The 22,713-nt window shown below is 33.5% G+C and overlaps 1 protein-coding gene across 1 annotated transcript in view; it reads left to right on the plus strand.

The window, feature by feature from the left end:
- The window catches only part of LOC106881370 (kinesin-like protein KIF13A), a 696,895-nt gene that overhangs the window by 659,586 nt on the left and 14,596 nt on the right, over window positions 1-22,713 (plus strand). Inside the window, 2 exon segments of the mRNA XM_052966922.1 lie at window positions 12,266-12,313; window positions 21,881-21,999. Coding sequence (XP_052822882.1) covers window positions 12,266-12,313; window positions 21,881-21,999 — 167 coding nt within the window.

Here is a 22,713-nt window from a genome sequence, read left to right on the forward strand (position 1 = left end):
CTTGTATCTTAGATATATATGTATGTGTTGCTACATACATGTGTATATGCATGTATATATACATCTATATACATGCATATATATGTGTATATATGTGTTTATGTTCATATATGTGTGTGTGTGTATACACACACACTTAGACACATATATACATGTGTACAAATATATATATATATTTAGGTATGTACATGTACAAATATGTATATGTTCATGTATGCATGCATTTGTGTGTGTATGTATATATGTATGTGTGTGTATAGATACATGGACACATTGTGTATGTATGTATGTATATATATATATATATATATATATATATATACACATATATACACACATGTATATATCTACAAACACACACAGTGGATGGAACAAATGCTTTCCCGCTCACAAGAACAATGTGGTAATTATAATACCGAGAGACATCCCATTTTTAAAGCAAGTTCTGCATCGCTGTTTATTTATCTATATATTTATTTATTTAATGTTCTGCTATTTGGGGAAGCCTTCTTTTATGTTTGGAAATCTTATTCTAAATGCTTTCTGTTGCAAAAATTTCCAGAAACCATATTTTGCAAATTTATTGTAAGAACGTAGCATAAATTAAAATAGTATGTATAACCTTTTATTTTGTTTTCTCTCTCTTTCTCTCTCTCTCTCTCTCTTTCTCATGTAAGTTATCTTTTAAATGATTTTCCTTTTATTAAACTATCAGATACTTACAAAAATTGCTATTAAGACTTCGATATTTCTATATAGCAAACTTAACTGGCTCTTTAAGAAAACTACTATTTTTTTTTCTCTTACAATTTTTAGAAATATGTTTAAAGCTTCAGAAAAGTATTTAATCTGTCGTTATCTCTATCAGTTATGATTAATAAACATTCTAAATTGATAAAATTTATCCATGCAGCAGTTAATCTCCAGTAATGAATCTCCATTATAGTTGTTCCAGTCATATAATTTTATACATTTATCATATAAAAATCATTAATGCTAAAATCCTGGATTAATATTTTTATTAGCTAATTTCACTTCAGATCTCTACATGTTAAGCTTTTATTCATGTTTCAAAAGAATGAGGTGAGTTGTAACAAATCATTTCTGAAATGAATGCCAAATCAAAAATTTGCAGAAATATGAAAATTGTGATTTGGTGAGATTTGTTAGTATATTTGTTTAATCTTACTAAATAAAAAGATTGCAAACTCTGAGATTTCAATCTGAAAATAACAGTTTGAAAAACAATTGACTTTATAATCAAACATCATTTACAATATAGATTATCTAAGTCATCATTATCATCATCATCGTTATCATCAGTTAATGTCTGTTTTCCACGCTGACATGGGTTGGATGGTTCCACAGGACTGCATTGAGCTCCAGTGTTAGCTTTGGCATGGTTTCTATAACTGGATGCTCTTCTTAATATCAACCATTTTAAAGGGTGTACGGGATACTTTTTTCTTTTGTGCCACAAGCACTAGTGAGGTTGCCAAGTAACTTGCAAGACAGAAAAAGAACGGGACTATAAAAAAAAACATTAATGGAATTGATATGTGGCAGCTATGTAAAATTTATTCCTCAATAAGTTCTTTTCCTATATGTTTTCTAAAACAGTCTTTGACAAAATCTGTAATTCCATCTCCTTAAAACTTGTCTATTTATCCAGCTGAAATAATCAGTTTCTCTTTTTATAATTCAAGAAAGATATTCTAAAATTCTTAAAGCCCTTTATCTGGTCAACTCAGATAGTTGCATTAATTAGGTTTGAAGAATGTGGATAGGGAACACATCAATTAGTGAACAACTATATAAATTCTGCAGGACCATTGTTTCCAATCTTTGTATGATACCTACAACATAAAATTTTATATGTTTTAGATTAGCTCACTTATAGATTTGAAATTGGTATAATATATTTATCATCATCATCATCATTGTTTTACATCTGCTTTTCATGCTGACATGGGTTGGACAGTTTGACTGAGGACTGGTGAGCCAGAGGTTGCACCAGGCTCCAATCTGATCTGACAGAGTTTCTACAGCTGGATGCCCTTTCTAAAACTAACCACTCCAAGAGTGTAGTGGATGCTTTTACGTGCCACCGGCACAAGGGCCAGTCAGGCGGTTCTGGCAATGACCACGCTCAAAAGGTGTCTTTACATGCTACCTACAGGGAAGCCAGTCTGGTGGCACTGGCAACGACCACGCTCGAATATTGTTTTTCATGTGCCAGTAAAGCAACATTGGCAATGATCATACTCAAATGGTACCTTTCATGTATCACTACCAATACATCTCAACATTGATATTGTCACAAATGTTACTGTTAAAAGGCAAAGTGCCAAAACAGTTAATTCAAGAGATCTTACTTGATCCTCTAATTGTTGGATTGATAGTTTTTTAATATCAATCCCAGAATGCTGGAGGGCCAAATTGACCTTGGTGGGATTTGAACTCAGAAGGCAGAGAGTTGGCATAAGTTCCATGAAGCAGTCATTCTATCCAACACTCTCACTTACTCTACCATTTCACCACATTAACAAACAAATATTATTTCTTGTCTTGACTGGATAGATCTGTTCTCTCTCTCCCTCTCCCCCCCCCCCCCACTTTTCTGGTAAATCAACTCACTCTGAAATGTAGCAACGTACCAGGAAGGTAGGCAAGTAGTGAACATTTTTTTACAGAAACAAATTTAATATTAAGTATGCTTCAAACATTAGGCCTCACCAAGACCTTTGGAAATATGCAGTGTGTGAGATGACCTGGCAAGCCAAGTGAGACCCTAATCCGAGGCCTCTGCCAGGGATGTAACCAACCCACTTATGCATACCTTTCCTTCATTGGACACTAAACTCTGTTTGCGAAGACCAGTTGAGGCATATGAAATCAATCCAAATTCGATGAATGGCACCCATACCAACCTCTCCTTCATTGGACACTAAAGTAAACTTGTGAAGACCTGTTGGGGCAAGCGAAATCGAAATCGTGATTGAACCAAATTCGATGACTGGCACCTGTGCCAGTGGAGCGCTAACAGCACTTTCCGAGTGTGATCATTGCCAGAGCAGCTGTCTGGTTTCCATGTCAGTGGCACGTAAATAGCACCATTTGAGCGTGATCGTTATCAGCATTGCCTTACTGGCACGTGAAAAAACATTCGAGTGAGGTCATTGCCTGTGCCGCTGGACTGGCTCCTGTGCAGGTGGTACATAAAAAACACCATTTTGAGCGTGGCCATTGCCAGTACCCGCCTGACTGTCCCTCGTGCCGGTGGCATGTAAAAGCACCCACTACACTCTTGGAGGGGTTGGTGTTAGGAAGGGCATCCAGCTGTAGAAACTCTGCCAGATCAGATTGGAGCCTGGTGCAGCCTTCTGGTTCGCCAGTCAAATCGTCCAACCCATGCTAGCATGGAAGGCAGACGTTAAACGATGATGATGATGATGATGATTTCACATGTATGATAAAGATGTCCTCATTAAGGTAAATCTCTCATTTTTTGGATTCCTTCATTGCTTAGAAAAATAACATGGATTGAAACAGCCTCATTTTATCTGTATAGGTAATGTGCATGTTTAGAGGGCAAATTGTTTGCTTGTTGGTTTTAAGACAGCTTAAGGCATTATTAATTCAAGAATCTGATATGTAGGGTTTCAGGATTGATAAAGATAGTGCACATTCATCGCAAAAGAAGAAGAGAAAATTCTGATTTCTGGTTTACAAGTTCTTTCAGATGTACTGGCAATACAAATATATATTTTAGTTTCAAAGGTTCAGGAAGGGGATCATTAGATATGCTGACTTAGAAAGGCTTGCTTCCCTATGGAAGGACATGAAATAGCACAAATTTTCAGAGGAATTCTACATAGCAACCTACCACTTTGAACCCATAATTGAAATAGTTGACATTTTGTCTAAGACCCTATACCAGAAGACTACGGGGAAAAAATGAGCTACTATATCTTTTAATAAAGAATGGTGCTTATTACGTAGTTATGAGTATGTGACTTTTATCAAAAGAAAGCAATTATTAAAACGTACACTATCTAGAAAATTCTTATAAATTCTAATATTAATTATCACAGTTTGGTTTTCAAGCTTCTATTATTAAAGAAGATGAACAGAAAGACCACACTCCAAGCAGTTTCCTGATAGTTATAAAAATAGTATTAATGATTGTCCATGAAAATTTTTTTTTACAACTGAATAAGAATTTGGGTTGTTTTTTTTTTCTGTGATGGACTGAGGCTTTTTTGAGTAGTTTTTGTTAAGTATATTTGGTAATATTTTCAAGATTTTGGTATTTCTTTGTTATACAGTAAAGTGTTTTCTTTTTTCATTTCTTGTTGTTCATTGTCAGACAGTTTGTACATATCAGTTTAAAATTTATGTCTGTTCAATATTGTTGTATGATTATTTCTGGTCATAAACGTCTAGAAGCTTCAGGATTAATCTTGTTGTTCTTGTTAAACTTGTGCACCTCTTGCTGACTTTTAGGAATATTTTCCTTCTCTCCTGTGCCTTCCTCCTGTTCCATTAGTGTTAGTAGACCTCCTCTACTACTGCACAGAATTCAACCCAGCTTGAAAAACAAAAGACCTTCTATCCTTCCCTTGCATGTACAACATGTGTCATACCATGGACGAAATATTGGGTACTGAGAGCATAGTTTTATTGCCAGAAAAACAATTCAACTTCAGTAATGAAATTTATATTAAAAAATAAAACTGTTTTTAAACAGCTTTTACATTGTATCATGAGTACAGTGCTGCTAATTAACACATTACCAGCTAGAATATCAACGTCAGTCTTCACATCCAACACAAAGCAGAACATTCTCTCTCTCTCTCTCTCTCTCTCTCTCTCTCTCTTCATCTCTTTCCATCTTTCTCTATCTCTCTCCATCTCTCTCTCACATGCACATACAAAGACAAGAAGCATTGATGTTCATTAATTCACTTAATTCTCTGTCATGTTATTATCTAGTTACTCGTGCTGAGGTAGCAATATATCAAACCTTGTAGAACAGATCCCTGGCAACAATAAAATAAAAATTGAAGCCAGTTGCCATAGTGATCTATGTAATGAAGATCAACATTAGAAAGTATGTAAAATAAATGCTTTGTTTTTTTTTTTGTTTTTTTTTTTACTACAACTGGAAGAAAAAGGCACTGCTTGTTTGGCTTTATAAACAATTTTTCATAGATAAATTTACAATGACTATACTGTAGAACTGCTGTGGAAAATGACCAGTGCACACACATATAAGTATATGTATATATTATATATGCATATGTATGTATAGATATATTATGAAATACGGTATTTTTGAAGTCATCTGTAGGTATAGAAGGAATTCAATAAGATTTCTAATCTAATAATATTTGCAGTATTTTATCTTCAGTACTTTTGTTTCTCCTGTTTGCCTTAAATAAACAATTTTACTGTTTTATAAATCATTTATTTTCTAAATGATTTACATAAGATATACATTCACTCTTTACATTGGTGAAGAAATAGAACACGAGAGAGACTGGGAGGGGTAGAAAACTCATTCTAATAATTGAAGTACATGTTTGTTTGTGTGTGTGTGTGTGTATTTATATATAGAGTGATAAATAGACAAATAGCGATATCAATATTTATATATTTGAATTGTGTCAGCGATCAGGTCACATATTGTGTGATGAAAATTTTGACACCAAATAATAAATATTTATGGGAAGTTTTTGTATGCTTCTGACTGGTTCATATGTGTCTGTCTTCCATGATGTTTTTGTTTTAGTTTCAACATACTGTCTCAGATCAAATCACTTGCCTGGCAAGTACACCTCCAATATATATATGTGTGTGTGTGTGTATGCATACACACATATGCCACAGAAACTCCCAAAACTTGGCACAAATAACTACCTATGGAGAAAACCAAACAGTACCAATATAAGTGATCTCCACAAACTATAAATCCACAAATCCTTTCCACTTTACTAGAATGAAGGGCAATGCAGGATAATGAGACTAAGATATAAGAAATTAACAATCGAGCATAACAAATGTGTATTCCCATCATCAGCTGCCAAACTGATATCATTATGGTTTCAACACCTGGATCTACCAGTCAATCTGGTGGTGTCAACAGTGTCAAAAATATCTCATTGTAGAATTAGGTGCAAGTGTCATTCTTAATATGATGAATCAAACATAATTTTTAATCAAATGGAATTACAACTGTAACAAGAAGAAAAAGTAATCACTGTAAATGAAAATTTCTTTCAAAACAACAAGGGAGCAAACTCCTGAAAGTTCAATCAACAAGGAAATCAAATCAATACACACACACACACAGCATGTGACATAAATGTTAGTGTTGGGGTCACAATTATTAGGCCATACCTTTAATTCCAAACCAGGCTGCAGTACACATTGTCTCAGTCTACTCAACTGAAAATGAGTACCTGTTTAAAGGGCCATTCAAGAGGATTGACTTGGTGACAAACCAACCTTCCATTTCTACTATAGAAAGACTATCATGAGAATCTGAGTTGCCTGCAGCTTTGACAGACTGCAACTGCATACATATATATATATATATATATATATTATAGTGGGGTAGGCCGGTTTATGGAGTTATCCCAGGTCTCTCGCTCATAAGGGGTTTAGCCTTACGGCATATCTGCAGACCTCAAATACTGCTAGCCTGAGACCTCTTTAAAATATGGAGGGGGTAAAAACCCTAGGTGATTATCTCCCTTTGTCATTGTCCATCGATCTTTGGCCACGCTGCCATCTTGCAGTCACCAAGGATGTCAGCGTGGTCAAAGATTGGACAATGGCAAAGGGAGCTAATCACCTAGGGTTTTACCCTTAAAAAAGGAGGCTATTTCCCCCCTCCATATTTTAAAGCGGCCTCAGGCCAGCAGTGTTTGGGGTCTGAAGATATGCCATAAGACTAAACCCCTTATGAGCAAAAAAACTCAGGATAGCCCCATAAACCAGCCTACTCTACTATGATATTAACTGCTCTACATCTTAGAATGTGCTTCTCCTCCAGATTTATGTATTTCTACAAACGATATATATACACATGTCTGTGTGTGTGTTTGTTTTCATTTATATATCTATACGTAGTTATGAATATATTTCTGTATGTTAGTGTGTCTATGTACATACAAGTATACTAGACTCTGTGTGTGTTTATGTCTGTATGTTTGATGCATGTGTGTGTGTGTGTGTGTGTGTGTGTGTGTGTGTATGTATATATAATACACACTCACACATACGTACATAGTGAGAGAGGGCAGTAATAAAAAATGTATGTGATATCAATTATTGAAAAGTATTTCTTTATTTTTTTATTCAAGATGAATGCAACCAAAATCCTCTGAAGAATTCACAAATATATAATAAACCTAATTAAATTATTACTTCATATTTTACCAAACTGTTATTAGTCTTATTTTTTCAGTTATCATTTGTCTAGCTGACTGAATATAATACAAACTCTTCTGCTTTCATATTCTACTAAGAAAAATATACATACATACATACATTATGTCTTGGTTATATATACTAAATAAGAGATATATATAGACATATGTATACAAAGCTGCTGCTTCTAGTGAAAAGATATAGTGTCATCTTATCTCGTGGTTTGACAAGTTGTACAAAAAATACATTTCAAACGAAAGTAATTTTGGTGAAAAATATTTTGACCATTCTTCGTGTTTTTATTAATTTCTATCTCTTTGAATGAATTGCTTGTTTGTTTAGCAAAGCAATGAGAGAGATAACCGAATTTATGTATTCTTTGCTCATAAAAATAAACTATACAGAATGGAAAATATTTTTGAGCTTCTGGTTGACATTGTGTGTGTGTGTGTTTAGGCATGGCTATGAAATTGAAATTGGTTGCTTCTCAAAGACATGGCCTCAGATTTAGTCCTTCAATCCCATTACATTGCACCTTGGCCAAGTGTCTCCCACCATAGCTTCAGGCTTATTGATGCCTTATGGAGAAATTTAATAGAAACTGTAAGAAACTCATTGTGTGTGTGTGTGTGTGTGTGTTTATAATCTGTGCTGAACTATGGTTACAAAGGTAACATGAGTGTCTGTAGCTGAGCTGCAACTAGTGTTGTTGACATTTCTTATCAGCAAATCATCCTCAAGCTCTGTGCTTTGGAATTTTTCTTAAATAGAAAATCCCTTGCTTGCAAAACAGGTAATGGTTGGCAACAGGAAGAGCATCCAACCATGAAAAATCCTATTTCAATCTCAATTTGTCAGACCTACACTAGCATGAGCTAGACAGTTTGATATATGTATATATAAGGCTTTATTGACTTGATGTGTTCTTAGGAATAAGTTAAGTAATAGGATATGGAGAGAAGCTGTTTTCTAGGCATTTCCATGATTTAAAACTGATACATATTGTTTGCAATAATCATCATGACAATAGTAGTGATGATGATGCTAACCAAGACAATGATGGTCATCATCATCATCATCATTGTTACTATCATTATTATCATGATAAATCTGAATCCATTTGAATTTAGGGAGCAAATTGTTATCTTGACGTTGTGTGTGTGTGTGTAAGTGGAAATGTTAGTTTATGAATTTTAACCATTTTTTTGTTGTTTAAATTTCCTTACTGGGATAATTTCATCCTTAGCCATTGCTTGGTAAAACAGACTTTCTATTCCGAACACAGGTTCTGTATTGGTATACTCAATTTAGAAGACACAGAATAAACATTTTATTAATAGGAAAGTGAAAGAAGATAAATTGACCATTTGAAGGGAAGCAAAAAGAGCTGACATTTTGAGATTACCTTTTCAATGCAACAAAATTAAATCCGATGCTTTCTATGCAGTGTGTATATATGTATGTATGTATATAGGTTCATCCTAGGTTATCAATGTTTATTTTGGATAGCATTTTCTCTCACCATGAACGAAGTATGACATATCAAGTGCTATATATATGCGTATCATACCTTCTTATTTGACCGACTATCTATATGTCACAGGTCACCTTGATCAGAGCAGACTTGTAGCTACGCTATGATGACTAAAATAGCTGTATTAGCTTTGCAAAGCTAAGGAAAAACCTTAATCAATTTTTTTTTATGATACTTAACAATTTTATACCATATTCCTGTTGGAATATGCCACCTTTATTTCAATTAATTTTGAAAACAGTGAAGAATTTAGTAAAATAAGTTTGTCATTATTAAGACAGTGTTTGGAATGTAAATTAACCCGAAATTTTGATGGAAGGTTTTAATTTATATCACTTTAAAACTGGAAATGTGTATGATAGAACCATGGATGTTCTCGAGTGGGTTGGTGTTAAATGGGTTAAAGAGTAAAGGTGATACTATCAGAAAGATGATTTACTCAAATAAAACAAAAATATTTCCAAACCTCCAAGCAATCAATCAAAGAACAAAATGTCTTAATAAGAAGTTTCTTTTATCATCTTCCAATAACTTATGGTGCCATCTCAAAGTTAACTTTACACTAATACAAGTCAGTGAACCTTATCAAATATATTTAGCAAGTTTTACCAATTTTTTTTCCATTACAACTTTTCTGATAGCTTTTGAAATAATGGTTTCCTAGGGTTTTTTATTTATTTATGCTGTGATTCAGTTACTGAAAGTCATTCCACCCAATGATTTGATCTTGATTGATCTCTATGTCTTTGATTTATTTAATTAGTCTCATACAAAAACACATTATAAAGCTTCGTTCACAAATTTATCACTAAATTCAGATCGGTCCAATTTTCTGCAGCCAATTTCGCAATAAGCTGGTCCCACTGAATATTGTGATTTCAGTTGTAAATTAGAATGTTGTTTTGTTATATCTCAGTTGTGATGAATAATATATTCTCTTCTCAGTGTGTTTTCACTGAAAAGGAATTCAATGATAGTTGATTAGTTGAACAGTCAACTCAAAAATAAGTCTCTTTTTGACCATACTAGTTTGGATGTACTACAACTCTTGGTATGAGGAACTTTTTTTTTTCTCCAATAAAAGGATAAATCTTTTCTATATTATTACTAAATTTCTGAAGATTTGTGACTGGTTTGTAAGTTCATTTTGTGATCTTTTATTCTTAGTTCTTAGAAATATCAGGATAAATTTCTTCCTTTCCCATGGAACTTTTTATCTGGTTTATCTAAAACTGTTACTAATATTGTTCAACAGAAATTATGAACACTCAAAAAAATACAAATTAAATCTAGAATACTTAGAATTTGATTATCCTATTTTCCCCCAAAATAATATACAAAAATACTTGTATATTACATATATTTGTATATCAGCTGATAAAAAAATATAGCTGTATATTATTTGATATGCAGACACTAAAAAATGTTTTAATCATCCTCTCAAAATGATTAGTTTGTATGGTCATCAGCTTTTACTCATATTTTGATATATTGTAAAGACTTTATTGAAAACACAACCCTGTGACAGTTATTTGCTGTTATTTAATGTGAAGATATAGATTAAGAGGAGATATCAATGGTTGTTCCCAATATTTTGTTGGATAAGTTCTTATTTTCACATATTTCCTTTTTGCTTTGATAACTCTGAAAGAGGAGAGTACAGATTTATAATATGTTACTGGTTTCATGATAGTTCCCAAAAGAAGGAGTGGATACCTACAAGGAATCTACAACAGTTGCAGCATTTATCAAGTGTTGGGCTGAGTAGCAGAGGGGAATTTAAGCATTGCTTTTTCATAGTTTTTTATTAGCAACACTTAATAGAAAGAAAAGGGAATGAAATCACATTTTGTTGTTTGTATTTTTCTTTTAATGAGTGTATGTGTGTGTGTGTGTGTGTGTGCATGTATGTATGTATGTATATATGTATGTGTATATATATATATATATATATATATATATATATATATACACACATACATGGGTGCCTATATATCTGCTGTGGGCGTTAGATAATCTTTTGTGTAAAGCACCTTTTCTTTCTGTTGTCATATATTTGTTAATTTTGTCAATGATTTTGAGTTGAGTTGCAATGACACTACATCCGTTTGCCTGCTTTGTCTTGCTAGAATATATTTCTTTTGATAATATGATTGAAACTAATGGACGAACATCACCACCACAGTTTGCAGGATGAGGTAAGAGTCAAAAGGGATTAAACAAATTATTCTTTTCTCTCCAAACGAGCTACTAACATCAGTTATTTAGATCTAAATTTGAAGATCCTACTCATTTAAAAATCATGGTTTTAGCATGATGTAAAAAAAAAAAAAAAGTAAGGAATTATAAAAAAAAAATAAGCGAAAAGCATATCATTCATTTGTTCTGTCTCTCGACAACAATTTCGACAATTTTTTTCTCTCAAGGTGATGTTTCTGAAAATTACTTTTGTAGTTGTTCATTCTCACCCACCACCACCACCACCATCCCAGGTTTTTTTGTTTTGGTTTTTAATTCACAATTCATTCATATTATTACCATATTTCTATATATGTATATATATATATATATCTTACTGTCATATATTGTTCATTTACCCTACTTAATGATTATATATGTGTTTGTATCAAATAGTGGTGTATTTTGATGTGATTTCTTATTACTTATGTTTACCAGCATGGAATGTTTCTTCTCTCCATCTCAACTCTTTTAAGTGTGCATCAATGACATGAAATTTCAATCTGTTGTTGGGTGGGAATGTCAATCGTTGTTCTTTTACTCATCTTAATATCATTATCATTTTGTTTCTTTGCTTCTAACAGAATTACATGAATGCATTACTTCGAATCATTAATAACTGTAACATTGTTGTTATTATTGTAATTAATATTTTTAATAACTTACTTTCTCATTGTTATTTCTCCTATTCTATAACTGTTCCTTTTTATTCTTTTCATACTTACATAATATTTTACTTTACATTTTTATATTTGTGTGAGAATTTTACTTTTTATATGCTTTCATATATCTGCAATTGCAGATGAAACATAATTACTACACATGTTGTTGATAAACCTGACTTTAGCTTAAATTATGTTTAGCATGCTGAATAAATACAAGCTCTGTGATGGATTTACATCCAGATACATTTCCTACATTTACATAATTCATCATTATGAACATTAAAGTCATAGTCTTGGCTTCAGTATAAAGTTTTTGTAAATATTTCTTGCAAAGTTATTATTTAGTGTAGTCACTAGAGAACTGCCTACAAATATATATTTGTTATCACAGACGCTCTGCTAGGACAACTTGGACAGTGGATATCTAAACCCCCAGAACGTGAGTGGTTCCCTTAAATTTTTTTTTTTTTTTAAACGCATCCCCAAATTCATTCTTCTGTCAGTCATAATCATTTTCCCCCCCTTTTTAGTACATCATATATATTAAGATGTGCATGCTATATATTTTGTATATTTCATCTAGATGACAGGCATGGTATTTTTATATTGAGCATGCTGCTTGCCTTATAAATTATCTAAAGGAATGTTTATTCACTTACAACAAAATACTTTCATATCCTACCTAGTTTTAAATAAATCTATTTAATATATATATCCTCTTACATAACAAATTGGAAACTTATAAACGTATTTTAAAAGATGTCTTAATTTGTAAAATAAAATCCTGGCTGGAAGGAATTGTAAACTTCGGAGCAAATTAAAGATTTCTTTTTGTTTTTGACCTCGAAGTTTCTCAAAGAATTGCTAATCACGTTAGTAAGATCTGAGTAATTATATTAGCCACGTTTATTGGAAAAGGAGACCTTTGAGCTGAGTGAAAACCTATATGTGAGTTTAACATGGATTACTTTTATTGTGAGTTATAGAAAATAGCAGAAAATAAGTTACAGAAGGTCGAAATAACCCTCCTTGTTAACTCAATCAACTGAGTTATTTAAAAAAATCAAAATACTTAAACAGAAAACTCTAATAATGAGATATAAGGAGAAAAGATTCCCTTTTGCTTTCATGAGAACCAGAAACATTGAAAGTTAATTAGTTTTAATCCCATCAAATAATCCTTGATTGATTTTTACAAAGTACAATTCTTGTTCTTATAAACTATAAAAAATCACAAACATTCCTTGAGGTAAGAAAAAGATGTTTTACATTCCTAAGATCAGTGCAATTTGATTTCCATTTCTACTGTATAAAATTGTTTCCACACATGTGCATGCTTTCATTGTAATGTTGATTGAACACTTGGATTTTAGGAAAGTGCAGGCATGACTATGTAGGTAAAAGAGTGCATTGGAAGGTTAGCCAAGCATGTGGTTTTTAAATAACAGAAAAGTGATATGCACACAAATCAGAGATTGTAATAGAGAATAAGAACTTTGGGTTTTTATTGGGTTTTCCCGTTAATACTGACCATGCTATTGAAACAAGAAGATCAGTTATGATTATAGAGCACAAAATGAAACAGACAGTGTAAGGTCATTGACTTTGCAATTCCCTATGACAACAGAGTAGATAAGAAAGAAATTGAAAAACTTGAGAAATATCAGGACCTAGTCAGAAAGATGAAGACTGTGTGAGACTTAAGATGACAATTATTCCTATTGGAATTGAGTCTTGCATTGTCAACCTGCAGAAAAGTGCAATCCTGTATTCTGCAAAAATTCTAAGAAAGATTCTTGTGATTTGAGGAGACTTGTCACCAAACTTCATAAGATCCCTGCTAAATAATATAGTATATAATAATAATGATAAAGCTATATTGTTTATTTATTAAATCATCGGTGGAGTAATCTTTTACAAGCAGTTAAGATTTTTTTTTTTAATATTTTATTGTTAATGTGAAGAGTATTAGCAGCATCCATAGCCTTTGGTAAGTTTTCTCAGACTAAGAATACAGCTTTTGTGGGAGAATGATTTGGGGAAGGTGTTTAGAGCAACATTTAGGGATTAAACTTCATAGGATGAGTGACGGAGAGACAGGTCTGTGGGGGGATCCAAAATAGCAGTAGAATGCAGCTTGTTAGTTCAGATGATCAGAAGCTGTTTAGGTATTCGGTATCAGTAGATAAAAATAAAGAGAAGAAAGCAACACATCTATGGTTGTGGTTGTCAAATGCTGATAAGGGAATATTTGCTGATCAACTAGATAACCATTTTTCGTATGCAAACCAGGATGTTTAGGTGTATAAACAAACACCAACTAATGTAGCTAAGTTTTGTACAGGGTCTGTAAGTGATCATCTTTTGAGATGAAACCTAGTTTAAGAGAAGCGGTTTTGGCAATGTTATGGATTTGAGCTTGATATGTATGATATTATCAGATTGTAATGCCTTGCATTTGTAGCAGCTATAAGGATTTTAGTTTGTGTCTTTTCAATGTGCAAAGCTCTTTCCTTTGTATGTAAAATAATTGAGTATTGATGTTGTTCCAGGAAACTAAGTTGTCATATCCATATTAATGAATGTTGTCAAGGCATCTGATCATAGAAGCAGTACAAGTTTTGCATGGTGTCCTCCAAATTGTATGTGGAAAAGTAGCATCACCTACATAGGCATGAATATGGTTAGAAATAATTGCACGTCTTTAGGGTATAATAAGTGTGTTGAAAACAACTAAAATTTGGGTTTACTACAGCTGATAGTGTGGCTGTGGAGAAAGTATTCTCAAATCATGCTGCAATGGAGCAGTTTAATTGGAAAATACTGATTCAAGAGATGAGAGGTGTATGGAGACTATAGTTTGGCAACTTATCTAAGATGTTCTCATGATAGAGTCAGTCAAAGAGACTACACATAATGGACTGAGTTTCTAATAGGCCTAGATCTAAGGAAATTATATTGGTGGTCAGAGAGAGAATCAAGATGAAGAATCTCAAACTTAAAATTATGGCAGTTTTCTTCTTAACATCTTTTGAGAATTTATGTGTGAAGGCAGTCTAAAAGGTTGCTAGTTTGGGGAATGAAACACACACTTGTGTTTCCATAGATTGAGGTGGTGGATCCTCAAAGATTTCTCTAGGTCAACATTTATTGGTGTCCAGAGGGATGCAGTTTTGAGAACACTTAGCAGGGGAGTGTTTAGAGCAAGTATGATAAGAGAAGGAGAGGCAGTTCTGTCAGGTGACCCATAGCAAAGAGAGAGAGAGAAACAGTGAAAAGTTTGGTGAAAACAAAAGCTAGATGTAAAAAGCATAGGGATGTTTCTTTGGATAAATCAGCGATTATAGAAGTTTTCCCATTTAGTTATCATGTGTACAGAGTAAATAGTGGAGATAGATGAAGTCAAGAAGCTGAGTTTAAGAAAAGTTATGCTGTGTCAATGTGGAGTTGAAAGCAAAGCAGGAAACAAATAGAATTATTTTATTAATAAGTGTTTTAGTCACAGAGCCATTCTTGGTTGGGAGATGATGAGTAGAAGTATTCTGCAAAGCTAATCTGTCTGATAACAGTTTTATAAGTGTTGCAGAGGTAGATAGATGTCTTGTAATTGGTGGCAGGTGGCTTTCTCCATGTGTTGTAAGCACAATCAGTGAACCAATCGATCTATGTGATTGATGTTGAGGGTCAATCACACTTAGGTGAATGGTATCAATGACCAGTTTAACTGTAGAAATGGGAAGAGATGAAATTCATTTGCTACCAAAAGTTGCCGACTTAGAACTGGCAGAGTTCCAACCAGGGCTGGAAGGCAGAAGTTCTGTGTTAAAATGGTTTTGTGGTGCTTTGATTAGACTGTGATCAGATGATTTTTATGAGGAAGGAAACAATGATCACTGTTCCAAATCAGTCAGTGTGGAAACAATGAATGTATCAAACCCAAAGGAGGTTCAATTCCCAAACTAAAAAAGATCTCTTATGTCTAGGAGAAATTTGAAAGATACTGTTTCTCTGATTAATATCATACAACAATGCCAATATACAGTCAAACATATACAATATAGTAATGAAAATACTCTGATAACCATTGTATCTCAGCTTAGAAATATTCCATCAATATAAATTGCATAATGTCATAAAATACTATAAATATTTTCTGGAAAGAAGCCAAAACTTATTATTTTACAACCAATTTTTACACCATTAATTCCAGAATTTATATGTATACCACACTTCACTGAAAAATTATCTTTTTATAAAGTGATTTTCTCGGTATATTAGTGACATAGAAAATGGCTCTGATAAAAAGTTTTTAAATGTAATTGATGGCTGAATAGATATAAATAAATTATAAAGTGTGTGTGAGAGAGAGAGAGGGAGGGAGAGAGTAATTTAAAAGAGAGTCATTAAAATATTTTTACATATAAAGAAGCTTAAGATTTAATACTTATCACATCTTATAGTAACATAATTTTGCAGTTGTCAGCAGATGAATCTCCATCATCATCATCCTCGTTTATGTGGAACAACCATCATCTTTATTGGCTTTGACTGAGTAGATCTGTATTGTGACATATTTGTACTCCTCCCACTCTAGTGTTATCTTAATAATGACACTAGCATGTTCATCATCATTTAACATACTTTTTTTCCATACTGGCATGGTTTCTACAGCTGGATGCCCTGCCTGATACCAATCACTTAACAGAGTGTACTGGGTGCTTTTTATGTGGCCCCCCCAACACTGGTGAGGTTGCCAAATACCCACATGATAAGACCCTCTCAGTTGAGCAGGGTATAAACTGGAGAAATAAGAAACTTACGATAGAGGGAGAGGAGCAGATGTCTTGCTGAAGATGTGAATACACAGCTTGTCCACCTGGAAAGTGAGTGGGGGGAAGATGTGGGTTCCAGGTACAACATGCAGGATACAGAATAGGATGGAAGAGTGGAAAAAGTAGATGTGTGAGATTAAATCCATGCATTATTAGATATATGACAAGTTTATCGAAAATCAATGGGATTCGCCATCAAGCTGAGAACCACAAATTACCAGACTGATAGAGTTGGCAGAATGTTTCATCACCGGCTATGTTTTGCATACAGAGATGGTCAAAGCAATTAAATCTGAATGGACCACTCTGCATAACTGTATGAGGGTACCATACAGTAGAATGGTTCATTGTGGTAACATTGCAAAGTTCATAGGTACTTTGTTAGGTTGCCTGACCAAATGCATCTTCTTTTTTGTGATTGTAATCCAAAAATGATTTGGGTCCCATTTGTCTCAACTATGTCGATAAGGATCATCACCATTGATGTACACCTGTAACCAGAAAAGGTCAAGTTTACATATGTGTACCCTATTGTCTCCACAACCTACACAGATATGTTAAAGTATTGTTTATAAGCTATTGATTGGATTGTCATCTAACTTCAACATCATAATGTCCTTTTATGTTAGCATAACAAGACTTACTATCATAGTCTTTTGTCATCTGTTTTGTGAGCCTCAGTGTTCTGGTGCCTAAACTCATAACGTCCTCCTTGATAGCATATGCCACCTTTCCACTCAACATTCACTGTTCATATACGTCACATATAGATGCCAGTGGGTCATGCTCATCTAATTTTTCTCCAGCCTCTGCAGACCATACATTTTTTGGCTGGTACCTCTTCATTATCATACAGCCTCACACTTCTTGTACATGCTTTCTATAGTCAACATCTTATTTTAGATTTCTTTATTTAATAACACACTGCAAAGTGGTTGGCATTGGGAAGGACATCCAGCCATATAATCCATGCCAAAGCAGACAGTAGAGCTTGGCGCAGTCTTCTGACTTGCCAGCTCCTGTCAAACTGTACAACCCATGCCAGCATGGGAAACAGACAATAAATTATCATGATGATGAATAACATCATTATTTTGACTTTCATGTAAAGCCATCATCAGTTGAGTAAACACAATATTATTTCAGTAACTCAACAAACTTTTTTTTAATCATATGAGTTATCTTGTACCTATTTATTGTAATCACCACCAAAATCTGTTAAACACTGAACTAACTGCAACATGTCCTGACCAATGTGTTCCATCCAACCAAACAGTAAAATAGAGAGTTTGGATTGTCTTCTGAAATGGCATAATCAGCAATAAGTGATTTTAAAAATTATCTTCCTCATTGCCGACAATAAACACTACCCCTGGTCTTTGCTTCTCCCTCTGCAAATATATATCCTGCAGTTAGTTGTTCAAGGGAAACATAACCACACTGTAGATCAGTGACCCAGCTCTTTTCTTCAGATTAAGCTAATCAAAAGAAAAATTAATATTGTTCATGGAGATGTTTCTCATTCTATTGAAATTAGTAATACTTAATTAGATGAAGTCGGGTTGACAACAATATAGGAGATTCAACCTTTTTAGGAATTAGTATCACTCTCATGGTTAGTGCTCTGAGTCTTAAAGAAGTCCTGCAAACACATACACAAGAATGATAGATGTACAATTAATAAACTCCAAAATCAAAAGCTGATTTTCAAGGCAGTTAACTAAAACTAAATTGTCGTATTTGATAGCATAAAAGATACGTGTGTATATTAGATGCACCCCAGTTTCAGCAGTACATATTGAGGGAGAAAAGTTTTCAGTCCATTAATGCATGTAATATAGGCCCAACTTCACATGTAGGACCCAGGGTGATATTTTTGGAGACAATTTTAGAGGGGAAATAAGGCATGGCCTATGACATCAGATATGATACTCAGATTTTAAATGTAAAAGTATTAACACTTAAACAGCTGGTATCATCAACTGATGTTTCAAAAATTTTACACGGATACATCCTTCATCAATTGACACTTGAGTGCCTACTTCATCAAATTCACTTAAGTGTAAGTGGCCCTTATTGATGGGAGAAATCAAGTCACAAGTGGAAGATTTATACTATGTTGAAGTTTTTTTTTTCTGACTTTCCTTCATCATCATGATGATGATTATGATGCTCTAGATAGTATAGAAGAAATGATGTTTCATCTAGCTCTGGATGAGAAAAGTGCACCAATTTTTCTCTGACAAAAATGTGGAAATCTCAAATAAATTTATGCATATGCTGGATATGCAAAGGAAAGTGAATATTTTACAGCACTTTTCAATAATGAAATTGTAAATTTTCATAGTTTTTTAAAAAGGAAATTCATCATCATCATCGTTTAACATCCACCTTTCATGTTGGCATGGGTTAGCTGATTTGTCAGGAGCCTGCACCAGACTTCTGTGTCTGTTTTGGCAGGGTTTTTTATGGTTGGATGCCCTTCCTGACATTAACCACCCAGCAGAGTGGACTAAATAAGTTTTAAAAAAGATATTTTTTGTTTTTTGCCATATGCATTCATGCAGCCCTTTCCTGCTATTTAAGGATTAAGGGAAGCAGGATCGTATTTGATAATAATGTGAAGACTAAGTCTCTAAGCATATTCAGGGTTTTGAGGACTCAAAGAATATTTTAATAGAAACAAAATTATCTCAATTTTCTTAATTTATTTTTTTCTCTCTCTTATTTTCAGATATTTTGCATGTTTACTCTGAAATCTATATTGGCTTGTTTTCCAATCCAAGATTTTTGTCTCTCATCATTTGTCTGCATTTTAATTTCATACATTATTTACAATAATAATTGTTGTTATATACAAAGAAATAGTTTGTTGTGTGTTTGATGTGATCTTTAAAAAAAGAAATGTATTTTTTTTTTAATTCTTTAATCTTTAGTCTTCAAAAGGTCTAATGTGTTCTATGTTTAATTCAACGTAGGTATCATATTTTCTCCATAACCTATACAGATATGTTAGCATATTAATCCAATGCTGATTGAAACATCATTCATAAACATTTTAATATCTGTTCTTTTATGTTAATGTGAATCTGCATTGTAGCACATTTCCAATCACCATAGTGCTTTGTCATCTCTTTTGTGAAGTTCAGTGTTCACAACTTCCATTCTCATCAGTTTTTACCGTGACAGGACATACAGCCTTTGTACTCAGCATGCACTGTCCGTATACATCACATATAGAAACCGGTGCAGTTGTTTTTCTCATGCACTTCAGTTAATGTCTTTAATGCTCTGCTCTTCTTACAGTTCACTTGTTCTCTGCCTTTCAAGCAAACATTATCTATCCAATGGTTCATGCACATTTCATTAACATGCAGCATCATACATATTCTGAATTTCTGTTGCATTATACAATATTCCTGTTAACAACAGAGGTGATCCCAACATTTCTTAAGGTTCTTTCCACATGTCTTTTGCTACAGTCACCTCCACTCCACTACCACTTTGATTACCTTGGTAACAAAATCTACCAGCTAATCTAGTGTACCATGATGTACCATCTGAACAATTCTTGAACTTGGTTTCATGTCTCTACTGCTCACTATTCCAATACATTTAGTACATCCAAATTCTTGATTTTGGCAGTCTACCAGTGAGTCCACTGCTGCTGATGTGTAACCATCACTTGCACTGAACACACACTATCAAGTCTCTACTTCTACTCTATATATGGAACTGGAACTTTCTTCATTCTGTTAGCAGTTACAGTTCTGGTTTTGACCATGCTAATTTTTAGGTCTTTTAATTCTAGTTCATGTTTCAAGGTTTGGAACTAATGTAACTCTTCCACATATTCTCCCATGAGAATGAGGTCTTCCAAGGACCACCAGTTCTTGACTGTTTTGTTATAGCCTTAAAAACTGTAGTGAGGAGGAGGAGGAGGAGGAGGAAGCCGAAAACAAAGTCATGACAAGCACCTTCTGTCCTAAGGCCTTCAACTCTTGATGGATTCTATGGGTGCTAGCATGATACAGTGATGTATCTAAGGCATTTTTAAACCTAGTGGAATTCATTCCTATCTAGGTTTGACCATAGCCAATTTCTTCTAGAAAGTGGGGGGAGGGCACAAACAAAAAGGGAGGAGAACCGATCACCAGTAAAAGATTGATACTTTATTTATTGACCCTCAATGAATGAAAGGCAAAGTTGATCTCAGTGGTATTTGAACTCAGAGTGAAGAGAGTCAGAATGACAATTCACCTGAAAATTTACCACCTGGTCAACAGCTACATGTATACTAAATTGTTCACTGCACTTGTTTTTGGCATTCGACTTAGCCCCATCTTAAATTAACTAGCCTTGTGTCGAAATTTTATACCATTATTCAATGATGAAGTAAGGAATATCAGTATCTCACCTATGGAATCCCTATTTGCATATAATTATAGAAAAGTCTGGGTTATTAAGTTCACTTCTCAACCATGTGGTTTTAAGTTCAACTCTACTGTGCAGAAGCTTACTGTAGGTATATATATCATCATCATTGTTTAACATCCACTTTCCATGCTGGCATAGGTTGAACGGTTTGACTGAGGACTGGCAAGCCAGGAGGCTGTGCCAGGCTCCAATTTGATCTGGCAAGGTTTCAACAGCTGGATGCCCTTCCTAACACCAACCACTCCGAGAGTGTAGTGGGTGCTTTTTATGTGCCACCAACACGGGGTGTTTCATATGAAAATACTTTATAGTATTTTCTCTTCCTTTGTTTTACAGATACTCCTTAGATACTCTCTTTCAATCACAAATACAATGAACCATTGGAAGCTAGTAATCAACAATGTTGATTTTAATAATTGGTCACCAGAGAAAAAAAAAAAAACATCGGAGAATAAGTATCATCGATATGATTTAGATTTGAGGATATCAGTGCTAAATTTTTAAGTATTTGATGGACATTATCAAATTAGATTATCTATATTATGATTATATCAATGGAGAAAATATTTATATATGCTTTTTTAAATTTAAAAAAAATAAGACTAAAAGCTTTAAACATTGAAATTCTTTCTACTTTGTGGTTTTTTTGTTTTTTTTTTCGGTCTTTATAAATATTTACAGTAAATTAATTGAAGTTTCTGTTTGTGACTCTGTTTATTTTCCAATTTCCACTTTAGCGACACCAAAATCCACAATTAGCCCCCATGCGTCGAAAGCAGTAAAACCGTTGAGAACTCTCCAAGAAGAGCAACAGCAACGAGAACGGAAGCCTCTTCTACAGCAGGACACCGAAGAGGTAAACATTTTCAACCTCCCTCAATTGCTTTTATGAAATCTTTGTTAAAAACACATCTTAAGATCTTCTCTGTACAGTGGAGAACAATTTTCAATTATTTTATTATAATGTTGAAATTTTGATTGATATTTTATTCGTGTTATAGCATTAGTCTTCTAAATTCACTATTCTGAAGGAGTTATATGAAATAACTTATAGAAAAACGAAACAAAAAAAATCATTACAACTTCTTTGAATGGTTAAGCTTTGTTAGCATTCCAATCATGGTCATCTTCAAGTACTTCAGTCTTTCTGCCTGAATATTTAACATAAGACATGTAAACACATTATATATCATTTTTAAGAAAAGCAGCCTCTGTAACCATACCAACTGCTGGCCTCTTGCTCTCAACTCTAACACTTCCAAGTTGATAGTAACACTTGTTAACGCTTATATTACCATATTTTTGTTGAAATGCACTGATTTTGTTTCAATTAATTTTGAAAATAATGAAGCATTTAGTAAAATTACTTTGTCATTATTAATCTAGTGTTTGAAACATAAATTAACATGAAATTCTGGTGAAAGTTTTAATTCAGCTCACTTAAAAAAAAGAAATTTGTGTCATAGAACAAGGGGTCAATTTTAGATGGGTTGGTATCAAAAGAGTTAACAAACCAGCTACTATTGTTGTTTAGTCCCCAAATCAACTCTGATCAAGCAGACCCTTGATC

This window comes from Octopus bimaculoides, chromosome 4 (genome assembly GCF_001194135.2).
Source record: "Octopus bimaculoides isolate UCB-OBI-ISO-001 chromosome 4, ASM119413v2, whole genome shotgun sequence".
Classification (NCBI taxonomy): domain Eukaryota; kingdom Metazoa; phylum Mollusca; class Cephalopoda; order Octopoda; family Octopodidae; genus Octopus; species Octopus bimaculoides.